Source organism: Hemiscyllium ocellatum, chromosome 6 (assembly GCF_020745735.1).
Source record: "Hemiscyllium ocellatum isolate sHemOce1 chromosome 6, sHemOce1.pat.X.cur, whole genome shotgun sequence".
Lineage (NCBI taxonomy): Eukaryota > Metazoa > Chordata > Chondrichthyes > Orectolobiformes > Hemiscylliidae > Hemiscyllium > Hemiscyllium ocellatum.
In genome coordinates, this window is record NC_083406.1 from 124,326,856 (window position 1) to 124,353,435 (window position 26,580).

Sequence of the window (26,580 nt, forward strand, 5' to 3'; positions counted from 1 at the left end):
CTGGGTTTGGGGCTGAGCTGGGTCTTGGCCCTTCGTCCTGGATATTGGGGCTGGCACTTGGGAAGAAATGGGAATGGGTCTAGGCCTGGGCCTGACTTGGGCCTGGGAGTTATCTGGGAATAAGACTGGATCTAGGCTATGAGGCTTGGATTTGCACTGAACTGGGCCTGAGCCTGACCCTGATCCTAGGCCTAGGCCGAGGACATGAGCTGGGAATGAGACGGCTCTGCATACAGGATTGAACCTTAGCTGGAGCCATTGCCTGATCTTTGACCTAGCTGTAGGGATTTGCAACAAAAACAGAAATTGCTGGAGAAACTCAGCAAGTCTGGCAGGTGGAGAGAGAAACAAAGTTTACGTTTTGGAAGTGTCACTGGATTTGAATTGTTACTCAGTTTCTGTGTTTCTCCAGCAGTTTCTGTTTTGTTTCAGAATTCAGCATCCGCTGACTTCAGCTCAGTCCTTGAGCTGCGTGGGGTGAATCTGGTTGAGACTTGTCTGGCCCTACATCCTGGAATAATCCTGGATTATTCAGTTTGATCCTGGGTGAACCTGGGATCTTGACATTCCCTTCACTCTCCACACCCTCATCAACCTCCAGCACATTTTCAAGGCAGTCAAGTCGAAAGCTGATCTTTTGGAAATTGGACTCAAGTTCTGCCATTAGGCGAGCCATTCTGGTTTGTAACAAGTCGAGAGAATTTTCCATCGGCCTCACCTTGGTCACCACTCTCCCATTCTCCACTTCAGTTGGTGTGATAGCTTCATCCAGCAGTCCCATCCTCAGCAGCATCTCCCGACCTTTCACCTCCAGCACCTCCTTAGCCTCGGGGAAATCCAGCAGCACCTCAGTCAGATCATCCTTCCCCAGGGCAAAGAGATCCGAATATCCAACACTCTGAATGTTTGCAGTTCTCCGGTTTCCAGATTTACTCCCTTGAGATTCAAAGGCAGAAAACTTGCAAAAAATAAAAAGCCGCATCTGGGCTGTGACCAAACCACTATAATGCTCAGGAAAGGCTCTATACTCCCTCAGCACTGACCCTCCGACAGTGCGGCACTCCTTCAGCACTGACCCTCCCAAAGTGCGGCACTCCCTCAGCACTGACCCTCCCACAGTGTGGCACTCCCTCAGCACTGACCCTCCCACAGTGTGGCACTCCCTCAGCACTAACCCTCCAAAAGTGTAGCGCTCCCTCAGCACTGACCCTCTGACAGTGCAGCACTCCCTCAGCACTGACCCTCTGACAGTGCAGCACTCCCTCAGCACTGACCCTCCAACAGTGCGGCACTCCCTCAGCACTGATCCTCCCACAGTGCGGCACTCCCTCAGCACTGACCCTCCAACAGTGTAGCGCTCCCTCAGTTCTGACCCTCTGACAGTGCGGCACTCCCTCAGCACTGACCCTCCCACAGTGCGGCACTCCCTCAGCACTGGCCCTCCAACAGTGTAGCACTCCCGCAGCACTGACCCGCCGACAGTGCCCACTCCCTCAGTACTGATCCTCTGACAGTGCGGCGCTCCCTCAGCACTGACCCTCCGACAGTGCCCACTCCCTCAGTACTGATCCTCTGACAGTGCAGCACTCCCTCAGCACTGACACGCCGACAGTGTGGCACTCCCTCAGCACTGACCCTCCGACAGTGCGGCACTCCCTCAGCACTGACTCTCTGACAGTGCGGCATTTCCTCAGCACTGACACTCTGACAGTGCAGCACTCTGTCATTAATGACCCTCCAACAGTGCGTCACTCCCTCAGTGTTGATCCTCCGACAGTGCAGCACTCACTCAGCACTGACCCGCCGACAGTGCGGCACTCCCTCAGCACTGACCCTCTGACAGTGCCCACTCCCTCAGTACTGATCGTCTGACAGTGCAGCACTCCCTCAGCACTGACCCGCCGACAGTGCAGCACTCCCTCAGCACTGACTCTCCGACAGTGCGGCACTCCCTCAGCACTGACCCTCCGACAGTGTGGCACTCCCTCAGCACTGCCCCTCCGACAGTGCGGCACTCCCTCAGCACTGACCCTCCGACAGTGTGGCACCCCCTCAGCAGTGACCCTCCGACAGTGCGGCACTCCCTCAGCACTGTACTCTGAGTGTTGGTATAGTTTTTGTGCTCTCATTTTCGTGGTAGGTTCGGAAACTGAAAACTTGGATGAGCAAACTGACCACAGCAGCATGGTCTAGAGCACCATTCAATTGGGGAATGAAACAACAAATGTCATAGTCATAGGGGAATAGTTAGTCAAATAGATCCCATTCTCTGCAGCAAAGACAGAAAGTGTTGAGACTGTATGCTGATCTATGCCTAGGTTCAGGGCATATTCTTCTGGGTAGGAGAGGAAATTGGAATGGGAGGAGAATGGTTCAGTTGTTGTGGCCCTCGTAGGTATTAGTCACAGCGGTAGTACCCATGAAGCAGCGCCAGAGACCCGGGTTCAATTCCCGCCTCGGGCGACTGTCTGTGTGGAGTTTGCACATTCTCCCCGTGTCTGCGTGGGTTTCCTCCGGGTGCTCCGGTTTCCTCCCACAGTCCAAAAAAATGTGCAGGTTAGATGAATTGGCCATGCTAAATTGCCTGTAGTGTTAGGTAAAGGGGTAAATGTAAGGGAATGGGTCTGGGCAGGTTGCGCTTCGGCGGGTCGGTGTGGACTGGTTGGGCCGAAGGGCCTGTTTCCACAGTGTAAGTAGTCTAATCTAATCTAATCTAAGAGTTTCTGCTGAGGGATTACGAGCAGTGTGGGGTTACATTAAAAAAGCACAACCACAGAGGTAATCAGTTCCAGGTTACCACTTGAGCCACAAGCAAATTGGTGTGGGGTAAGTAAGATTAGACAGCTAAATGAGTGGCTCAAAGATCGGTCCAGAAGAAATGGGTTACAATTGATATGGCACCAGTACTGGGGAAAGAAAGAGCTGTTCAACTGGGATGGGCTTCAGTTGAACCAAGGTGGGACCAGTGCCCTAGTGAACCAGAAAGCTAGGATTGTAGATAGAGCTTGAAACCAATCAGTGATAGTGCAGGCACAGTGGAGGGTTCAACTGCAGGAAGTTTTAAAAATCAAAAATATATCAGAGACCAGAAGTGCAGGGTAGTGAAGAGGCCGTGAATGTTTGAAATTTTCTGCTCCAAAGAGTTGTGGAGGCTACATCCCTGCAAATATTTTAATAAGCAGTTGATTTTGGAAATATTGAGGGGTTGAGGAGCTGGTACAAAAAAGGCAATTGAGGTCTGGGGCAGATCAGCCAGCCTTATAGAATGGCAGGGTAGGCTTGAGGGGCTGAATGGCCTACTCCTGTTTCTTATGCACTTCTGTTCTCGTGACAAAATAACTTTTCGGAGTTCAGGAGAGTGTTTTGGCACAGTGAGCGTTTCTGGCGTGGAATGTGTTGCCTCAAATATCAGGAAACTTTCCAAAAGGAAATTGAATAAATATTCAAAAAGGAAACATTTTACAGAGGGATTGGGAATAACTGGATTACACTTTCTAGGAGCTAACACAGGCACATTGGGCCAAATGGCCTCCTTCTTTATGACACTATGATATTCAGTCCTTTGAGTGGGAATTGAAAATGGGATCTGCTGGTTCTAGGAGGCGGGGGACTGAATAGGAACGAGCACAAGGGCTCTATAGAGTCTTACCTGCAATGTTGAGGATACTGATTTCTCCAAAATAGGTCCCAGCCTCGAGGACAGCGAGTTGTGTCAGTCCATCGTCAGTCACCACTGCAAGACGCCCATCTTGCACGATGTACATGGCCCTCCCTATGTCACCCTTACGGCACACATAGTCTCCGGGGCTGAAGACCTGAGGCTGCAGTCTTATCACCAGCTGGTGTAGCACACGCTGGTCACAGGATTGGAAAAGCTGGACCTTCCTGAGGGTCTGGAGGTGGACACAGGCCGTGACCTCAGCTTGCAGCTTGTCCGGGAGCAGCTGCAGGATCTGCCTCTCATTGGTTACCTTCTTGTAGAGGTGCAGATGCTGAGACCATTCGGTCACTCGCTGCTGCAGCTCCGGGTTGACCCGCTGGGATCGGAGGTAATCCCTGATCAGCCGGTGATCGGGGAAGACACTGCGAGCTGCCTTGTCCAGATTGGAGATGATTGACTCCATGTTTCCCACGATGCTCGCAAAGACCAGCACAGCGATGAGGAAATCCACCATCACAAAGAGGAACTCTTCCTCCCGTACAGGCTTCGGGATGTTCCCTATGGTGCTCAGGATCAAGGTGGAGAAGTAGAAACTGTAGAGGTACTGGTGCCTCAAGCGGGCATTGTCGGGATCTGAAATATTGGGGTATACCCAAGGGTCTTGCCCAAAGCCAATGTGTCTGGATAAGGCAAAATAGGCACAGGCATTCCAGTGAATGCTGGCCACCAGGATGGCGGAGGTACGGAGCACCCGGTAGGTGTTGGGGTAGAACACGCGGGTCTCCAGACGCTGCAGGAACTCCAGGAGATGGCGGATCGGGAGCAGCCGATTGAGTCGGACAGCAGGACTGTGAACACCGAACTGAAGGTACAGGAGCTCTGTAGGCAGCAAGGAGAGCACGTCCAGCTTGAAGCCATGGCTCCGAGCATACCTTGCAGCAATCTGCCAGCGGTCCGTCACTAAGATTCCCTGTTCCAGATATCCTGCAGGAGGAGAATTGCAGATCCATTCCATCACTGAGCTAAGGACATGTCTGAAAACACTGCTGTCAGCGACTTTCCAAATATACCCCTCGGCCAAATCAACTACAATTCTTTGAAACCTCCTCTGCCCTGTATCTGAACTCACTCCCATCACCAAATCCCATTCACCCAGTCGCACCCCACCCCCACCGTGCTCACTGACATCCTTTATCCATTGGTTAAGCAGAGTCCTGGGTTTAAAATTCTCATCTTGTTTTCAAATTTTCTATGGTTTCACCTCTTCCAAACTCTCCATCCACCCCCACAACTCTCCCCAAGACCCACACCTCTCCCTAACAACCCTCCCTCATCCCCACAACACTCTCTCATCCCCACAACCCAATCTGAAACATTCTACGATTGATGATCATGGCTCCAATTCCTGGGCCGTTCTCTATTGAATTCCTCCCTAAATCTCTCCATCTCTCTACCTCTCTGTGCCTTTACCTCTCTGTCTCTACCTCTTCTCTCCCTCTAATTCTCTTTCTCTCTCTGCCTTTCCCTCTATTTCGCTCTCCACTTCCCTCTCTTTCTGTCTTTCTTTATCAATTTCTCTACCTTTCTGTTTCTCTTTACCTCTCCCTCTATCTCTTTCCACCACTCCTAGTATCTCACGCTCTCCTTCCCTGATGCAGTCAGAGAGTCATACAGCTTGGAAACAGACCCTTCGGTCCAACCAGTCCAGGCCGAACATAACCCCAACTAAACTAGTTCCACCTGCCTGCTCCTGGCCCAGATCCCTCCAGACCTTTCCTATTCATATATCCATCCAAATTGTACCAGCATCCAGCACTTCCTCAGGAAGTTCATTCCTCGCCAACGATCCTCTGTGTAAAAAATTTACCTCAAGCCTTTTTCAAACCTCACTCCTCTGATCTTAAAAATGTGACCCTTGTCTTGAAATTCCCCATCTTGGGAAAAGGACAACTACTATCAACTCCAACTCGTATTTCATAAACTTCTGTCAGGTTGCCCTCCTGCGCTCCAGTAAAAGAAGTCCCAGCCTATTCAGGCTTTCGTTATAACTCAGACCTCCTATACCCAACAATATCCTGCTAAATCCCTCCTTCTCTGTCTCTCTTCCACTGAGCCTTGTTCTCTCCAAGAAGTCCCAGCTTCTTCGGTCTATCCTCATCACTGAAGTTTCTCATTCCTCAAACCATTCTTGTAAATCACATCTGCATTCCCTCCAATGCATTCACAAATGTCTTAACAAGTGGCACCACAACACACAATGCTCCTGCTGAGATCTAATGAGTGTCCTTCTCCTCGGAGTCTGTGCCCCGATTAATAAAGCCGAGGATACTGAATGCTTTATTAACGGCTCTCTCCATCTATTTTGCCATTTGCATTGATCTGTGCACATATATAGCCAGCGCCCTCTGCTCCTGCACCTCCTTTAGGGTACAGCTCTTTATTTTATTGTGTATCTATTGTTCTTTCTGCCAAATTGTGTCACCATACACTTCACCAACAATCTAACCTTCACTGCATTGAGCTTCACCGGCGATCGAACCTTCTCCGTATTGAGTTTCGCCTGCGATCTAACCGTCTCTGCACTGAGTTTTACCTGCGATCTAACCGTCACTGCACTGAATTTCACCTGCGATCCAGCAGTCTCTGCATTGAGCTTCACCTGCAATCGAACCAACTCTGCAGTGAGCTTCATCTGCGATCTAACGTTCAGTTCATTGAACTTCCCCTGCGATGAAACAGGTTAGATCGCAGGTAAAGTTCAATGCAGAGACGGTTTCATCGCAGGTGAAGCTCAATGCAGAGACGGTTAGATCACAGGTGAATCTGAATGCAGAGACGGTTAGATCACAGGTGAGGTTCAGTGCAGAGATGGTTAGAACGCAAGTGAAGCTCAATGCAGAGATGGTTAGATCGCAGGTGATGTTCTGCTTGAGCTTCACCTGCGATCTAACCGCCTCTGCATTGAGAGTCACCTGCGATCTAACCGCCTCTGCATTGAGAGTCACCTGCGATCTAACCGTCTCTGCATTGAGAGTCACCTGCAATCTAACTGTCTCTACATTGAGAGTCACCTGCGATCTAACCATCTCTGCATTGAGAGTCACCTGCAATCTAACTGTCTCTACATTGAGAGTCACCTGTGATCTAACTGTCTCTGCATCGAGCTTCACCTGCGATCTAACCATCTCTGCATTGAGAGTCACCTGTGATCTAACCGTCTCTGCATTGAGAGTCACCTGCGATCTAACCGTCTCTGCATTGAGAGTCACCTGCAATCTAACTGTCTCTACATTGAGAGTCACCTGTGATCTAACTGTCTCTGCATCGAGCTTCACCTGCGATCTAACCATCTCTGCATTGAGAGTCACCTGCGATCTAACCGCCTCTGCATTGAGAGTCACCTGCGATCTAACCGTCTCTGCATTGAGAGTCACCTGCAATCTAACTGTCTCTACATTGAGAGTCACCTGCGATCTAACCATCTCTGCATTGAGAGTCACCTGCAATCTAACTGTCTCTACATTGAGAGTCACCTGTGATCTAACTGTCTCTGCATCGAGCTTCACCTGCGATCTAACCATCTCTGCATTGAGAGTCACCTGTGATCTAACTGTCTCTGCATCGAGCTTCACCTGCGATCTAAACTTCTCTACATTGAGGTTCACCTGCAATCTAACCGTCTCTGCACTGAACTTCACTTGCATTCTAACCGACTCTGCATTGAGCTTCACTTGCATTCTAACCATCCCTGCATTGAGCTTCATCTGTGATCTAACCATCTCTGCATTGAGCTTCACCTGCGATCTAACCGTCTCAGCACTGAACCTCACATGTGATCTAACAGTCTCTGCATTGAACTTTACCTGCAATGAAACCATCTCTGCATTGAGCTTCAGTTGTGATCTAACCATCTCTGCATTGAGCTTCAGTTGTGATCTAACCATCTCTGCATTGAGTTTCACCTGTGATCTAACCATCTCTGCACTGAACCTCACCTGTGATCTAACCGTCTCCGCATTCAGATTCACCTGCGATCTAACTATCTCTGCATTGAGCTTCATCTATGATCTAACCTTCACTGCATTGAGCTTCAGTTGCGATCTCACTGTCTCTGCATTAGTTTCTGCATTGAGCCTCACCTGCGATGAAACCGTCTCTGCATTGAGCTTCACCTGCGATCTGTCTCGGCACTGAACCTCACCTGTGATCTAACAGTCTCTGCATTGAACTTCACCTGCGATGAAACCGTCTCTGCATTGAGCTTCATCTGTGATCTAACGCTCTCTGCATTGAACTTCACCCGCGATCTAACTGTCTCTGCATTGAGGTTCGCCTGCGATGTAACCGTCTCCGTACTGAGCTTCACCTGCGATGCTGCATTGAGCTTCACCTGCGATCTAACTTTTACTGCAGTGAGCTTCTCTTGCGATCTAGCCTTCACTGCACTGAACTTTATTTGTGATCTAACCGTCTCTGCATTGAGCTTCACCTGCGATCTAACCTTCACTGCATTGGACTTCACCTGTACGGTGGCTCAGTTGTTAGCACTGCTGCCTCACTGCGCCAGAGACCCGGGTTCAATTCCCGCCTCAGGTGACTGTGTGTGGAGTTTGCACATTCTCCCTGTGTCTGAGTGGGTTTCCTCCGGGTGCTCCGGTTTCCTCCAACGGTCCAAAAGTATGCAGGTTAGGTGAGCTGGCCATGCTAAATTGCCCATAGTGTTAGGTGAAGGGGTAAATGTAGGGGAATGGGTCTGGGTGGGTTGCGCTTCGGTGGGTCGGTGTGGACTTGTTGGACCGAAGGGCCTGTTTCCACACTGTGAGTAATCTAATCTAATCTAACTGTCTCTGCACTGAACTTCACCTGCCATGTAACCTTCACTCCACCCACGGTCCTCCTCACAGCTTAGATTGCTCCCAAGTTGTATTCATCTGCAAACTCTGAAATTGCATTCAGCGTATCCGAATCAGCAGAGGTCCCAGCCTGGGAATTCCACTATTAACCTGAAATAATTCCATGATCGATTACTCTCTGTTCCCTCTCACTCAGACAGTTTTGTATCCACATTGCTACTGTCCCTTTTATCCCATGAGTTTCAAAGTTGCTGGGCTGTTGTATGGCACTGTGTCAAAGACCTTCTGCAAGTCCATGTATACCACATCAACAGTATTAGCCTCATCAACCCTCTCTGACTCAGCATAATTAACTTGAATATGTTCATGGGGTGAATGATTAGTGTTTTCACCTTAGCCTCAAAACCAAAGTGGACACATGGAAACACACTCACCTGTGTTAAACCTGACTGCCATACTCAGCAGGTAGATGAGATCCGACAGGTAATCCAGAAAGAGCCACACAGACAGGTAATGGGACTGAAGGTCAGTGAAGCTCCACCTGGAAGCAATCAGATTGAGTGTCAAAGCGGTCTGGGTAGCAGGCAGGAAGCAACAGCCTGGGGCCACGTGCTCAGCCAGATCCCACACCACACACAATCCCTCCCCCATTTCTTGATCCAGTCCAACTCAAAGCTGCCACCTATTCAGCAGCTACAGGTTATCATTGCAATCACTTACCACAAACTCAGTGTCACAGCACTGCCATCCCTCCCTCTCTTTGTCACTCACTATCACATTTTGATTTCTTTAACTTCTCTTTCAGTTATTCTCCATCACATTTTATCTCTCCATTGCTATCTACTTTCTCTGTTGCTCTCTGGCACAATCCATTATTTATTATAGTGAGGAGGGCTGTTGTCAGCTGCAAAGGGACTTAGATATGATGCAGAGCTGGGCTGAGGAGTGGCAGATGGAGTTTAACCCTGTCAAGTGTGAGGTTGTCCATTTTGGAAGGACAAATAAGAATGCGGAATACAGGGTTAACGGTAGGGTTCTTAGTCAGGTGGAGGAGCAGAGAGATCTTGGGGTCTATGTTCATAGATCTTTGAAAGTTGCCACTCAGGTGGATAGAGCTTGTAAGAAGGCCTATGGTGTATTAGCGTTCATTAGCAGAGGGATTGAATTGAAGTGTTGTGAGATGATGTTGCAGCTGTACAGGACCTTGGTAAGGCCACATTTAGAGTACTGTGTGCAGTTCTGGTTGCCTCACTTTAGGAAAGATGTGGAAGCTTTGGAGAGGGTGCAGAGGAGATTTACCAGGATGTTGCCTGGAATGGAGAATAGGTCGTACGAGGATAGGTTGAGAGTGCTCGGCCTTTTCTCAGTGGAATGGTGAAGGATGAGGGGTGACTTGATAGAGGTTTATAAGATGATCAGGGGAATAGATAGAGTAGACAGTCAGAGACTTTTTCCCCGGATACAACAGAGTGTTACAAGGGGACATAAATTTAAGGTGAAGGGTGGAAGGTATAGGGGGGATGTCAGGGGTAGGTTCTTTACCCATAGAGTGGTGAAGGCATGGAATGTGCTGCCTGTGGGAGTGGCAGAGTCAGAATCATTGGTGACCTTTAAGCGGCAATTGGATAGGTACATGGATAGGTGCTTAAGCTAGGACAAATGTTCGGCACAACATCGTGGGCCAAAGGGCCTGTTCTGTGCTGTATTGTTCTATGTTCTATGTTCTAATCTTCTCTCTATCTTCTTTTTCTTGATTGCTTCCCTCTATTTCCACCTGCGTGATTCCTAGTGCAGGTTAATGAGATTTAATGAGCCAGTGTGTCAATAACATTTGTAGTGAACTGCTGACAATCAGTGGGATCCATCTTGGTCACATTTGACATGATATGATCCTGGAAGAGACTCTAAATTATTTAATGATCCCACATCAGTCCACCAATTTTGTTTTGGATTCTGGTGAGGGATCAGGAATATTTTATTCTTAAAATAGACAACAATGAGTTTCAGGGAATCCACTAAAAAGAATAAAGCCACAGGATTATATCATTTTGAATAAATGACAATAAACTTTGCAATCTTAGAACAACAATACAACCTACAATTAATTCATAATTAATATGTGATATATGTGGCTAATAGACTGCAGTTGAACACCCTACAATATGCAAATAGCAAATGTGACCAAAACAGAACCCTCTGATTTCTCTCAGAAATCTCGTCATCAGCATCCCCAGATATTAATGACATCTCGAGCCGGGGAGTGTATATAGGGAAGTCGAGGTGAGGCAGCTGGACCTGAAAGAGAGACACACCTGTACTCAGGCTACTCAACAGTCAATATCAAACAGCCTGAGCAAAGTGGGAGTCGATGGGAATTGGGGCAATCTCTCCACTGGGTGGAGTCATACCTGACACATGAAGGAGATGGTTGTGGTCACTGGAAGTCAGTCATCTCAGCACATCTCTGCAGGGGTTCCTCAGGGGATTGTCCTAGGCCCAACCATCTTCAATTGGCTTCATCAATGACCTTCCCTCCATCATAAGGTCAGAAGTGGGATGTTCGCTAACGCATGTTCAGTACGATTAATCACTCCTCAGATACTGAAGCTGGTTAATGTTCAAATGCATCAAGATGTGGACAATACCCAGTCTTGGACTGACAAGTGGCAAGTAACATTCACACACACAAATGTGAGCATAACACTAAGAGACAATCTAATCCATACCCCTTGACATTCAGTGGTATTACCATAATTGAATCCTCACTATCAACATCCTAGGAGTTATCATTGACCAGAAACTGAACTGGACTCACCACATAAACACAGCAGCTACAACAGTAGGTCAGAGGCTGGGAATCCTGCAATGTGTAACTCACTTGCTGACTCCCAGAGCCTGTCCACCATCTACAAGGCACACGTCAGGAGTGCAATGGACAACTCCCCACTTGCCTGGATGGGGGCAGGTCCAACAACATTCAAGACACTTGACACCATCCAGGACAAAACAGTCCACTTGATTGGCACCACATTCACAAACATCCACTTCTTCCACCATCAAACGCTTAGTAGCAGCAGCGTGTATTATCTTCAAAATGTATTGCATAAATTCACCAAACATCTTTTGACAGTATCTTCCAAATCTTAACCATTTCAATCTAGAAGGACAAGGGCAGCAGATACATGGAAACACCATCATCTGCAAATTCCCCTCCATGCCATTCCCCATCCTGACTTGGAAATATATCCCCATTCCTTCACTGTCACTGGATCAAAATCCTGGAATTCCCTCCCTAAGGGCATTGTGGGTCAACCCACAGCAGGTGGACTGCAGCAGTTCAAGAGGCAGCTCACCCCCACCTTCTCAAGGGCAACTAAGGACAGGCATCGATGACCATATCCCACATGTGAAGCTTTAAAAAAGAACCAACTAGAAAAAGGAGTCATTATAAAACTTTGTTGTGAGAGAAACATTTGGAATAAGTGATTACAATATGATAGAATTTAACATTAGTGTATGCCTGAAGGTGAGGTAGTTCAGTCTGAAGGAAGAGTATTTAGTTTACAGAAGGGAATTTATGAAGTTATGAGGCACAAATTAATTGAGGGGGGTTTTGGAAACTACATTAAAAGGCCTGACTATACCTAGGCATTGGATGGTCTTTAAGAGTTAAAGGGCCCCAGAACTTAATAAAGGTGTCAGCCATGGCTCACAAAGGGAGGTAAGGATTATAAAAAAATCGAAAGAAAATGCTAATAAAGTTGCCAGAAATAGAGGTGAATCTGAGGATTGGGATATTTTTCAAACCCAAAGGAGATGAAGAATCTGATAAGGAAAGAGGGAATAAACAATAAGTGCATTCTAACAAAAAACATAAAAATGGACTTTAAAAGCTTCTACATCCACATAATAAGGAAATGTTGGCTATGTCAAATTTGGGTTTATCAGAAGCTAAAAAATGGCAGAGAAGTGGAATGATTACTTTGGGTCTGTTTACACTGAGAAAAGTACAATAAATTTCTCAGAACTGGAGAGCACATGGTTAAGAAGAATGGGGAATTGAAGGAAACTACATTTAGTAAGAGGTTGTACTAGAATAGTAGGGAAAATCTAGAATCTATTATTGAGGGAGTGATAAACGGCCACTTAGATAATAATGATCTGATTGGACATAATCAGTGTGGATTTATAAATAGGAAAGTGTGCTTGACAATGTTGGTGAAGGTTTTTGAAAATGTTACTAACAAAATTGATAAAGGGAGTCAATGAATGTAGTATATTTGGATTCTCAAAACGTGTTTGATAAGGTCCCCCACAGGAGGCTGGTTAGAAAGATTCAAGCATATTGTATACAGGGTAATAAACTGACAAAGTATAATGATTGGCTAAGAGACAGAAAACAAAGAGAAGAATAAATGGGTCATTCTCACTTTGGCAGACTTTGGCTTGTGAGATACTGCAAGGATCAATATTTGGGTCCCATCTGTTCACGATATATACCAAGGTCTGCAGTTTGGGGACCAAGCATAATATTTCCAATAAAATATTTGTGGATGATACAAAGTCAAGTGGGTATGCGTGTGTGATGAAGATTTAAAGCAGCTTCAGGGGGATTTGGATAAATTTATTGAATGGACAAGAACATGGCAGACGGAATATAACGTGGAAAATTGTAAGGTTCTCCACTTCAATAGGAGGAACAGATGTGAAGAATATGTCTTCATGAGTAAGGGATTAGAAACTGTGGTACACAAAGGGATCTAGCTGCTTTTGTCAATGAGTCACCAATGACTAATTGCAGCAAGCGATGAGAAAGACTATCGGAATGTTAATCTTATTGCAAGAATATTTGAGTATAGGAGTAGTAAAGTCTTGCTTCAATTGTACAGGAGAGTTAGTGCTGGAGAAGCACAGCAGGTCAGGCAGCATCCGATGAGCAGAATGATGATGAAGGACTTATACCTGAAACGTCGATTCTCCTGACCTGCTATGTTTCTCCAGCACCACACTCTCAACTCTGACATCCAGCATCTGCAATCCTCACTTTCTCCTTCAACTGTCCAGGAGCTTGATTAGACTGTACCTGGAGTACTTTGTGCAGTTCTGGTTTCTTTTCTCAGGAAAGATATGATTGCCATTGAGGAAATGCGATAGAGGTTCACCAGCCTTGTTCCTGGGATCATGGAATTGTCCAAAGAAGAGGAATTGGGTGAACTGGGGCCGTATTCTCCAGAGTTTCAGAGAATGAGAGATGATTTCATTGAAACCTACAAAATACTTATCGATATGCAGGTAGCACGTTCCCCCCGTTCAGAATCGAGATGAGAGAGCACAGCTTAAAAATAGGGGGATGCCATTTCGGATGGCGATAAGAATTGTTTTTACCCAGAGGGTTGTGAACCTTTGCAATTCTCTATCCCTGAGAATGATTAAGATTGAGATTGTAGATTTCTGATTATTGGTGGGATAAAGGGTTATGGGGATGGGCTGAGTAAAACCGACTGAAGTGTTTGATCAGCCACAATGGTATTGAATGGTGGAGCAAATGGCACTCTTGTTCCTTGTGCCTGTGATCATGTTACAGTTGCCCGCTGTTGGAGTCAATCTTTGGGGAACAGCTATCATGCTGAAATTTGGCACAAATTCTAGATAGAATCTACACATTTCCAAAAGTTTCATGATTTCCTGTCTTGTTTTAGGATCAGGAATTTTATTTTCCTTGTCCTCAGCAATATTTGTCTTTTTGCCCATAGTGGAACCGAGCTGAACAACTGCACTTTCACAAATTCACACTTGACAAGATTTATCACCAGATCAACTAACTATAAGGCCTCCAATCAAGTTACATGTCCTTCCCAAATATTGCTGCTTATTTATACATCATTTGATCCTGCACAATTTGATAAACTTGTGATGACTTGGGTTCACAAGCGTTTGGAAACTAGCTGCAGTGTTTTTAAACCCAAATGGCGCGTCTCAACGTTGATATAGCCAAACTGGTGTAACAAAGGCAAATCTCTCCTTCACTCTTGATGTCAATAGATTTGCTAGTTTTCCTTCAATAAATCAATCTCAGTACAGAATGAGGCATTGCCAAGCTAATCAATACAATCTCCTAATTGTGAAATCGGATATGAATCTATTTACATCACTACATTTACTTTTCTATAATTTATACAGATTCCAGTCAACCAGGAAAGTTTACGAAGTATCACCATGTGAGTACTCTAGCTGTTTTGATAAGGTTTAATCTAGTGATTTTCAAGCATACGTTGAATCTTTGTTTTTACTTGAGTTTTCTTCATCCTGCCTTCAATTTTAAGAATGTTGTTTTATTGGTGCAGATTCCCCTATTTCTACATTAAGTCTTGCTAACATTGTACTTCCTGGTTTATTTCAAGAGATTACCTTCAATACTGTAAGTAATCTCACTAGATCCATAAAATCATGGAAGCCTTACAGTGTGGAACAGGCTCTGCGGCCCAGCAAGCCCACACCGACCCTCCGAAGAGTATCCCACCCAGACCCATTCCCCTATTACTCTATATTTAACGCTGACTAATGCATGTAACCCACACATCCACGCACACTATGGGCAATTTAGCATGGCTAATTCACCTAATCTGCACATCTTTGGACTGTGGGAAGAAACCAGAGCACCCAGAGGAGACCAGCGCAGACACGGAGAGAATGTGCAACCTCCACACAGACAGTCACTAAAGGTTGCACATTCTCTCCGTGTCTGCGCTGGTTGGAATTGAACCCGGGTCCCTGGCGCTGTGAGGCAGCATGCTAACTACTGAATCACCATGCTATCTCAAGCTGTTGTTTTTCCTTTCAGTAGAAGAAAACAATATCGAACTATTCCGGTACTTCAGCATTGGATAATCAGAGAGTAGAAGGCTCAGTTTGTAAACTGAATACACCTCATATCTCCCTTTCACTGTCCCAATCAGCCTCCACTATTTAGTAATGTATATGGGTATGCAATTGCGATGCCAAGTCATACAAGGCTACGTGCCAAGTGCTAGAAAATGGAACTAGAATAGTTAGGTGCTTGTTTTTGACTAATGTGGACATGATGGGACAAAAGGTCTTTTTCTGTGCTGCAGATCTCTATGACACTGTGAACTAACACATGAACAAGGAGCAGGAGTAGACCACTTTGCTCTTGGAACCTTCTCCACCATTTAAGATCATGACTGATCTATTTTGATCTTCAATGCTGCATTCGTGCATATCCCTGATAATCTATCATCTCCTTGTGAGGATTTAAAATTTGGATTTAGGCTGTTGTTGGGAGCAACAAGTATATGTAGGTTTTTATTAATCATAAAATGGCTTTTCAATTTAAAATAACACAACAAAATGGCTTCAAGTTATGATTAGGGTTTTATGGAAACAACAAAGCGAAGAAAAACCTCCAATCCGTGTAAAATTGGAATGTGTAGTCCAGGAGGAAGACTTTAGGTCTCCAAGGAGAATGCCGCAGATATCCACTTTCTGGTCCTGTCCCCGTCTATTTCCAAGGCTGTTCCCTATTTCATCACTTTGTGATTACAACCAACTTATCATGTAACCTGATGGGACGAGCTTTGCTGTGTGCCTTTCAAATTAAACTTGCATGTTTCCCTGATGGTGACCAACTTGATTCTGACTCATCTGAACGCCAGCTGTATGTGTCCACTAAACCACAATGGTGGATTTTGACCCTCAAGTCTCTGGAGGTCACAATACTCTTGCTTATGATCGAACAGGCTAAGCTAAATTTCTTGAAAACTTCTTCGCAGATTTAATTATCCTGAGGACTGGAGAGATGCAAATGTAATTCCTCTCTTCAAGAAAGGAAATAGGGAAATCCCCAGCAATTACAGACCAGTACGTCTCACGTCTGTCGTCTTCAAGGTGTTAGAAAGGATTCTGAGGGATAGGATTTATGATCATCTGGAAGAGCATGGCTTGACTAAATGCAGTCAACACGGCTTTGTGAGGGGCAGGTCATGCTTCACAAACCTTATCGAGTTCTTTGAGGACGTGACTAGAAATGTTGATGAGGGTTGAGCTGTGGATGTGGTGTATATGGACTTCAGCAAGGCATTTGATAAGGTTCCCCATGATAGGCTCATTCAGAAGGTCAGGAGGAATGGGATACAGGGGAACTTGGCTGTCTGGATACAGAATTGGCTGGTCAACAGAAGACAGCGAGTGGTAGTAGAAGGAAAATATTCTGCCTGGAAGTCTGTGATGAGTGGTGTTCCACAGGGCTCTGTCCTTGGGCCTCTGTTGTTTGTAATTTTTATTAATGACTTGGATGAGGGGATTGAAGGATGGGTCAGCAAGTTTGCAGATGACACAAAGGTTGGAGGTGTCATTGACAGTATAGAGGGCTGTTGTAGGCTGCAGCGGGATATTGACAGGATGCAGAGATGGGCTGAGAGGTGGCAGATGGAGTTCAACCTGGATAAATGCAAGGTGATGCATTTTGGAAGGTCGAATTTGAAAGCTGAGTACAGGATTAAGGATAGGATTCTTGGCAGTGTGGAGGAACAGAGGGATCTTGGCGTGCAGGTACATAGATCCCTTAAACTGGCCACCCAAGGGGACAGGGTTGTTAAGAAAGCATATGGTATTTTGGCTTTCATTAGCAGGGGGATTGAGTTTAAGAGTCGTGAGATCTTGTTGCAGCTCTATAAAACTTTGGTTAGACCGCACTTGGAATACTGCATCCAGTTCTGGTCACTCTATTATAGGAAAGATGTGGATGCTTTGGAGTGGGTTCAGAGGAGGTTTACCAGGATGCTGCCTGGACAGGAGGGCTTATAGAACATAGAACATAGAAAAATACAGCACAGTACAGGCCCTTCGGCCCTCGATGTTGCGCCGACCGAAGCCTACCTAACCTACACTAGCCCAATAACCTCCATATGCTTATCCAATGCCCGCTTAAATGACCATAAAGAGGGAGAGTCCACCACTGCTACTGGCAGGGCATTCCATGAACTCACAACCCGCTGAGTAAAGAATCTACCCCTAACATCTGTCCTATACCAACCTCCCCTTAATTTAAAGCTGTGTCCCCTAGTAACAGCTGACTCCATACGCGGAAAAAGGTTCTCACTGTCAACCCTATCTAAACCCCTAATCATCTTGTACACCTCTATCAAATCTCCCCTAAACCTTCTTTTCTCCAATGAGAACAGCCCCAAGTGCCTCAGCCTTTCCTCATACGATCTTCCTACCATACCAGGCAATATCCTGGTAAACCTCCTCTGCACCCGTTCCAATGCCTCCACATCCTTCCTATAGTATGGTGACCAAAACTGCACACAATACTCCAGATGAGGCCGCACCAGAGTCTTATACAACTGCAGGATTCCGGAACTCAATTCCTCTACCAATAAAGCCCAGTACGCCATATGCCTTCTTCACAGCACTATTTACCTGGGTGGCAACTTTCAGAGATCTGTGTACATGGACACCAAGATCCCTCTGCTCATCCACACTACCAAGTAGCCTACCATTAGCCCAGTAATCCATCTTCTTGTTACTCCTACCAAAGTGAATGACTTCACACTTAGCGACATTGAACTCCATTTGCCACCTTTCTGCCCAGCTCTGCAACTTATATATATCCCGCTGTAACCTGCCACATCCTTCTTCGCTGTCCACAACTCCACCGACTTTTGTATCATCCGCAAACTTGCTCACCCAGCCTTCAAGCCCCTCCTCCAGGTCATTTATAAAAATGACAAACAGCAATGGTCCCAAAACAGATCCTTGTGGAACACCGCTAGTAACTGCACTCCAAGATGAACCTTTACTATCAACTACTACCCTCTGTCTCCTTCCAGCCAGCCAATTCCTAATCCAAACCTCTAATGCACCCTCAATGCCATATCTCCGTAGTTTTTGCATTAGCCTGCCATGGGGTACCTTATCGAACGCCTTGCTAAAATCCATATACACTACATCTACTGCTTTACCCTCGTCCACTTCCTTGGTCACCTTCTCAAAGAACTCAATAAGGTTTGTGAGGCACGACCTGCCCTTCACAAAACCATGCTGACTATCCTTGATCACATTATTCCTATCCAGATGTTCATAAATCCTATCCCTTACAATTCTCTCTAAGACTTTGCCCACAACAGAAGTGAGACTCATTAGCCTATAGTTACTAGGGTTATCCCTACTCTCCTTCTTGAACAAGGGAACCACATTTGCAATCCTCCAGTCTTCTGGCACTATTCCCATAGACAACGACGACATAAAAATCAAGGCCAACGGCTCCGCTATCTCCTCCTTAGCTTCCCAGAGGATCCTAGGATAAATGCCATCCAGCCCAGGGGACTTATTCATTTTCATCCTTTCCAGTATTCCCCAGACCTCTTCCCTACATACCTCAAAGCCATCCATTCTAATCACTTGTGACTCAATATTCACATCAGCAACAGTGTCCTGTTCCTGAGTGAATACTGACGAAAAGTATTGATTTAGTGTCTCTCCAATCTCCTCTGCCTCCACGCACAACTTCCCACTACTATCCTTGACTGGACCAATACCTACCCTAGTCATCCTTTTATTCCTGACATACCTATAGAAAGCCTTTGGGTTTTCCCTAATCCTACCAACTTAGGACTTTTCATGTCCCCTTCTCGCTGCTCTTAGCTCTCTCTTTAGATCCTTCCTGGCTAGCTTATAACTCTCAATCGCCCCAACTGAACCTTCACGCCTCATCTTTACATATGCCGCCTTCTTCCCTTTCACAAGGGATTCCAATTCCTTATTAAAACACGGCTCCCTCACAAGACCCTTTCCTCCCTGCCTGACTGGTACATACTTATCAAGGACACCCAATAGCTGCTCCTTGAACAATCTCCACATATCATTTGTGTCCTTCCCTTGAAGTCTATTTTTCCAATCCACGCATCCTAAGTCATGCCTCACCGCATCAAAATTTCCCTGCCCCCAGCTATAACTCTTGCCCTGCAGTGCACACTTATCCCTCACCATCACTAGAGTAAAAGTCACCAAGTTGTGGTCACTGTCCCCGAAGTGCTCACCTACCTCCAAGTCTAACACCTAGCCTAACAACTGGCTTATCTTATGAAGAGAGGTTGACGGAGCTTGAACACTTTTCATTGGAGAAAAGGAGGAGGAGAGGGGACCTAATTGAGGTATACAAGATAATGAGAGGCATTGATAGAGTCGATATCCAGAGACTATTTCCCAGGGCAGAAATGACTAACACGAGGGGTCATAGTTTTAAGCTGGTTGGAGGAAAGTATAGAGGGGATGTCAGAGGCGGGTTCTTTACACAGAGAGTTGTGAGAGCATGGAATGCATTGCCAGCAGCAGTTGTGGAGGCAGGGTCATTGAGGACATTTAAGAGACTCCTGGACATGCATATGGTCACAGAAATTTGAAGGTGCGTACACGAGGATCAGTGGTCGGCACAACATTGTGGGCTGAAGGGCCTGTTCTGTGCTGTACTGTTCTATGTTCTAATTGGAACTAAATAGATTGTACAGATTTTAGCTCGTGTCACTGGTCCAGAAGGCGAGGCAGATTTTGTTAGGTAAAAACAAGGACTGCAGATGCTGGAAACCAAATTCTAAATTAGAGTGGTGCTGGAAAAGCACAGCAGTTCAGGCAGCATCCAAAGAGCAGGAAAATCCACACCGAGGCAGATTTTGTTGATATACCTTCTCACCTGTAGAGCAAGGGGATTCCTCAGCCCTTCACATCACTCGGAAAGTGAATCCACCCCACCATGCTAAGGAACTGGGCCCTATGGTCCACCGTGCAATTACCAAGGCTGACCCACATTGTTACCTGCTGTAGACATTTCAAGAAGACACGACTATTCTCTATTATACAACTCCTACCTCCTGCAATGCCTCACTCCAGCACCAAGAGAGTCGGTACATCCTTGATTTGGTCAACCCTGATGTATGGGCTGAGACATCCTCCCACGTTGGACTTACAAATTGTGAACCCATTCAAGTTACTTTGCCATGTTATTCTGCCATCCAGTCGCCAGTACCCACTAAAATAACAAGCAATACCAAGCCTTACTGCTTTAATTGATAACTTTCTCCATCAAAGCATCTTATTCCCATGCCAATCGCCTTGTAATACACCAATTATGGCTGTCCCAAGACCTGGCAACCCAGACCAATATACGTTAGTTCAAGATTTAAGAGCTATCAACGTCATTGTCAGCCACTTCATGCCTTGGTCCCAAACCCAGCATATATTTTATCCTCCATACCATCAGATGCTAGGTTTTTCACCATTGCTGACCCTGAACATGTCGTTTTCTCCTTGCCTTCACCTTTAATGGATAGCAGCTAACTTGGACTCGATTATCTCAAGGTTTTATTTCACTCTCCAACCCTTTTCTCTCAGACCTTACAGAAACAATTGCGGTCTTTGACCCTGATAGGTGGATCTACAATAAACCAATACATAGATGACTTCCTTGTAGCTAGTATTGATGAAGTATCTAACCGCTCTGACGTTGTTCTCCTCCTTAATTACTTGAAGTACTTAGGATTAGATTAGATTAGACTTACAGTGTGGAAACAGGCCCTTCGGCCCAACAAGTCCACACCGACCCGCCGAAGCGCAACCCACCCATACCCCTACATTTACCCCTTACCTAACACTACGGGCAATTTAGCTTGGCCAATTCACCTGACCCGCACATCTTTGGACTGTGGGAGGAAACCGGAGCACCCGGAGGAAACCCACGCAGACACGGGGAGAACGTGCAAACTCCACACAGTCAGTCGCCTGAGTCGGGAATTGAACCCGGGTCTACAGGCGCTGTGAGGCAGCAGTGCTAACCACTGTGCCACCGTGCCGCCCATATCATATGTAGTCTCTCCATGTAAAGTTTCCATTGCACTCTGTGAAGTCAAGTTCCTAGGCTTCATCATATCTGCTGACTCATGCTCTCTGGAACAAAGCCGCAACACTCCTATTACCAACTTCCCACTCCCAACCATTGCAAAACAAATGCGCCAATGGCTGGGCATGGTCAACTTCTGCAGACAGTGGATTCCCAACACAGCTCTCCTCATTAAGATGTTGACTCCATATTCCTCATACAAAGGTACCTTTCCCCTCTCCTCAGAGGCAAAGGAAGCCTTTGATGAACTAAAGCAAGCTTTGTCACAAGCTCCAGCTCTGGGAAGACCTCTTTATGTCAGACCCTTCCAATTGTCCTGCACCACCTTGAAAGACGTGCCTTTTCAGTACTTACTCAACTTCATGGAGATAAACATCACCCAGTTGCCTATTTTTCTACTAAACTTGACCCCGTTGCTTTCGGACATTCTCGCTGCACCCAAATTTTAACTGCCATTAATCTTAGTTTACAATCCGCAGAGAATCTTACACTACAACAAGACATTGTCATCTACTGTTCTCATTCTGTAGTTGCCTCTTGGGAAATTTACAAACTCAACATTTGACTGCTGCTCGCCAAAACCTTTATAATCCTCGATTGACTTTTAAGCATTGTACTACCATTGGACTGCCGATTTCCTGGCTCATCCTCCTTCACCGTTGTCCACTCCAAAACATGATTGTTTTCTCCTCATTAATGAGGACTTCCAAGTTCGGCCAGATCACTATGATACTCCAATCCCAAATCCTGATATTGATATGTTCACTGATGGTAGTTCATCTACTGACCATACAGGAAGCTGAAAAATGTGTTGCTGGAAAAGCACAGCAGGTCAGGCAGCATCCAAGGAGCAGGAGAATCGACATTTCGGGCATAAGCTCTTCTTCAGGAATGAAGAGCAACCATACAGGAACTCGTCTTTCAGGCTATGCGTTAGTTGACAATTATGGCTCTACCCTGGAGTCTGCTGCCTTTGAGACCCCTTTTTCAGCCAGCAAGCTGAACTTTTTGCCCTCATCTGTGCTTGCATTTTAGGGACAGGGCTCCGTGTTAACATTTACACTGACTCCCGATATGCTTTTGGGGTTGTACATGATTTTGGACAACTCTGGAGTAACAGAGGACTTTTGACATCATCTGGTACTCCCATCTCTCACTGCCAGCTTGTCTCAGACCTTCTGACTGTGCTCCTACTCCCAAAACAGGTTTCTGTTATCAAATGTACTGGCCATGGAACTGGCCAATCTCCGGTTGACACTGGTAACTGTGCTGCTGTATGGCTGCAAAACAAGCCGCTCGAAACCGTCTTATGATTGTGCCCAAAATGATGAGCCAGATTGAAAGCTCTGACAAGAGTGGGTCTACCTTGGATAAACTAATACCAACCATTCAAGATGTTGTTACCTTACAGAGGGACGCCTCTGAATCTGAAAGGCAGTTGTGGTCCAAAGCCGGCCGTTATTGTAATCCTGTTATTAAACTATGGACCACTCCAGCTGGACAAATTTCTACATCTGATGCTCTTGCTTTCTGGGTAGTTGATTGTCTTCATAATGCTACACACTGTGGTGCTCACTCAACATCAGATCTGCTTTTAACCACTTGGTGGCATCCACGCCTCAGCACATGGTCCAACAAGTAAGTAATGAATGTCTCACCTGCCCAGAACACACTCCGGGGAAGGGTATTCCTTGCCCTATGGGACAGACACCCCTCCATGATGGGCCCTTTCAAACCCTTCAACGTGACTTCATTGAGTTACAAAAGTGTCAAAACTATAAAAATGTTTTAGTTATTGTTGATGTTTTTTCCTAAATGGGTTGAAGCCTACGCTCATGCTCCTGCCAAAACTGTTGTGAGTATTCTACTTAAAAAGATTTGGTATTCACTTTTGTCTATCTTCTGACAATGGTCCTCATTTTACTGGTGACATAAATGAGGATTTATGCTCTCAATTCAGCATCCTCCATCAACTCCATTGTGTTATCACCCACAGGCTGCAGGCCTTGAGGAGCATTGTAAGCAGACAGGCCTTACCTGTATTACCTCTGCTTCTGTTCCACCTACGCTGCACTCCTGCTGGTAGAACTCGTTTAGCTCCTGCTGAAATAGTTTATGGCCGAGCTTTTTGACCACCTTGGAATCACGCCACTGCTCCTGTTCACTTTCATCACATGACTGAAGACATGTCCTCCTTAACTAAAATTTTGCAAGGACTTCATTCAGGAGTATGTGCTGCTCATGAAAAATTCCCCTCCCTTGATGGCGTTCCTACTATTGAGACAGGCTCCTTTCCCTCATCAAGAACTGGACATGCCACGGCCTCCAACCTTGATGGGAAGGACCCTTTCAGGTCCTCCTCACCACCCCAACTGATGTTAAAATCGCTGGGCGTTTTGCCTGGGTCCACATCCATTATTGTAAAGTCATTGGAAGAACCCTTAAACGGGGCGGGGGGGGAGAGATGATGGAGGTGATGGGAATGAAAGGGAACTGAGAAAGGAATCGGAACCAGATTAGTCGGATATAGCTGCCTTTTTCAATTAGTAGTTTTCCTTCTGTTTTAGATATCCTAACCCTTGCTTCAGAAATGACTACCAGGCTCAGGATCAATTTCGCCCTGCTATACAGACTTGCCATTGCCAGCATTTGTGCACAAGAAGGGACCGTCTATCTGTGTGATCCTGAACAACTGGAGACTGTATACCATTTATGCCAGGATGATGTTCTTGTATGCCAAGAAACTGACTCCTTCGATGCGAGGAACGTTACTCAAGATGACTGTCGTAGTGGTCAACTACATCAACAAGATTGAACAATCCTTTGACAGAACAAGCCCCAATGGTCTTTACCTTGTCAAGGTGTTACGTGCCAGTTTGATTTCAGTTGTACTATGGGTAACCCTGGTAAGCCTTGTCCCCATCCAAATAGACCATTCCGTAAAAGAGAAAAAGGGGAAATATTATCCTTCACTAATAATTTGTTTCTCGAAAGCCATAATAGAGTATTTGGTGAGGATGAAGTGGTTTGTTATGCCCTTACTTCAGCAAAAGATTCCCTGACCCCTTTTATTCTCCCAAATCCGAACATGGGGGGGGGGTATGGAATGGTTCTAAAGTATTTACGGGATGTAATATTTCTTTTAATCATTATCTATCCCCATCCGCTACCTGCTTATGGACTTCCTCCAATAAATCCGGATGACCTATCCAAATTGCTACAATGATAAGGGATGGGGGTGCGCTTATGTAAAAGTGCCCAAAACTATCCCCCGTGCTATGATTAAATGTATCAGTCGTTACTGCTTCCCTGAAGGACCTCACATCTCATGTGTATGCCTTAAGGAGGAATGTATCTCTACTACCACTGGTATTCAAAACCTTTGTGGGGTGGGTAATAACACTTATCTTCATTATAAAACCTCTAATGGCACCAATGTCTTCCCAATTATGGGATGGGTGTAACCATTTTGGGATGATAACCACGTCTCTTATTGACAGACCCACCTCATTTAACTGGACGATTTTTACTCTCTAATCCGATATCCACATTCTCCAGGAAGTCACAAAGATAGGCCTGCTTTTTATTGGGAAGGTCCCTCCATTATCTATAATAAACTTGTTCTTTTTTAGTCATAATAAAGCATCTAACTACCTTGTCTTGAAAAAAGCAAGTACTCCCTGTGCGGGAGCTGTAGGAACACTTTTTCCAACTACTGTTCCCTGTCCAATTATCTGGCAATGAGATTGGAATTCCCTTGTCAAATGTTTAGCCTCCACTGAGTTTTACCCAGAATGAAAGAATCTAAAGGCTCTACAAAACAGTAAAACTCAGTCTTTGGAATATGCAGTTCTTCGTGTTTTTTCATAGGAGGACCTTCAGGAGTTATTAGTCATCAGAACCGTAATTATGTCATTTGTGGTCTCACCCTCTTGGGTAATGAGACAACTGCTGCCTTATCTGAAATTAGGGACATGCTTTCAGAATTGCACCTATTTACCCAACAAAATCAATATGCCCTCGATTACATACTTGCAAAAGAAGGTGGAGTTTGCGCTATAGTTAAAGGTAAATGCATCATGGGGGTCACTGACCTCATTGAAAACATTACTAGGCATAGATAACATCCATACCTTTGACAGTCAAATGGATGAAGGTGCAGGATGGGGAAATTGGGGTCTTGGCTCATGGTACAACTGGTTAATCTATATGGCTATGTATGCTGCTATTATTTTAGTTGGTCTTTTTATTGGTAGTGCTGTTGTTAAGCGTATTATTGCTAAAATATTAGCTTCTATTGACACCATTTAGTCCACCCAGAAAATGCTTCTTCTCCACTTAGATGAAGATGAGGAAGTACCATTGCCTGCCCCTGGTCCCTCCCTGGAGGAGGAGGAGGAGGAGGAGGAAGTGTGGCAGTCTTTGGCTGCCATCGAATTGGATTAATCTGATCCCTGCCTTCACATTTATGATGGTCATAGGATGACCAAAGGGGGGAGGTGAGGATTTAAAATTTGAATTTAGGCCGTTGTCAGGAGCCACAAGTATATGTAGCCTTTTATTAGCCACAAAATGGCTTTTCAAGTTAAAATAAAACAACAACATGGCTTCAAGTTATGATTTGACACTGCGAACCTACATTTCTGTTTTGCTGAGTTAGCTGAATTAGAAGATAAAGCAAGTAATGGACTCTTCATAAAATGAATCGTAAGACATTAACTGACCACTCAAACTAACCTCGCATTGCGAGTATGAGATAATGATGTGCGTAAGTCAATACCATTTCCCAAGAAATATCATTGGATTAACCTGCTGTCAATCATGTCACCTTATTACATTTGATTGGTCTTTCCTTGTAATTAAGGCTGTACTGTCTCTTAAAAAAACATATAAAAATTGCTGATTGTTCAATTGTAATTGCGCAATTTCTCCACAGAACACAGAAACTTTTAACTTTTGAGTTGCTGGGCAAATCTGCACCAGGCTGCCTTATTTTATTAAATTGGTAACCTTGCTTTAAACAGACCGTACTGCTAGTGATTCTTTTGACTGATCGCGAAACCGAGAGGTCCCTCCTGGGGATTCAGATCTTCACTTGGCAATCAAGAATCTAGAGGGCCCCACTTACGCACAGATGGCTGGAGGTAGCAATG

The 26,580-nt window shown here is 45.5% G+C and overlaps 1 protein-coding gene across 1 annotated transcript in view; it reads right to left on the reverse strand.

The window, feature by feature from the left end:
• Positions 1–451: 451 nt before the first annotated feature.
• cnga4 (cyclic nucleotide gated channel subunit alpha 4) overlaps positions 452–26,580 on the reverse strand; it is a 35,024-nt gene continuing 8,895 nt past the window's right edge. Inside the window, exons 3-5 of the mRNA XM_060827007.1 lie at positions 8,949–9,055; positions 3,650–4,645; positions 452–936 (exon numbers count right to left, since the gene is read on the reverse strand). Of these exons, the coding sequence (XP_060682990.1) occupies positions 452–936; positions 3,650–4,645; positions 8,949–9,055 (1,588 nt within the window). The remainder of the gene's footprint in view (positions 937–3,649; positions 4,646–8,948; positions 9,056–26,580) is intronic.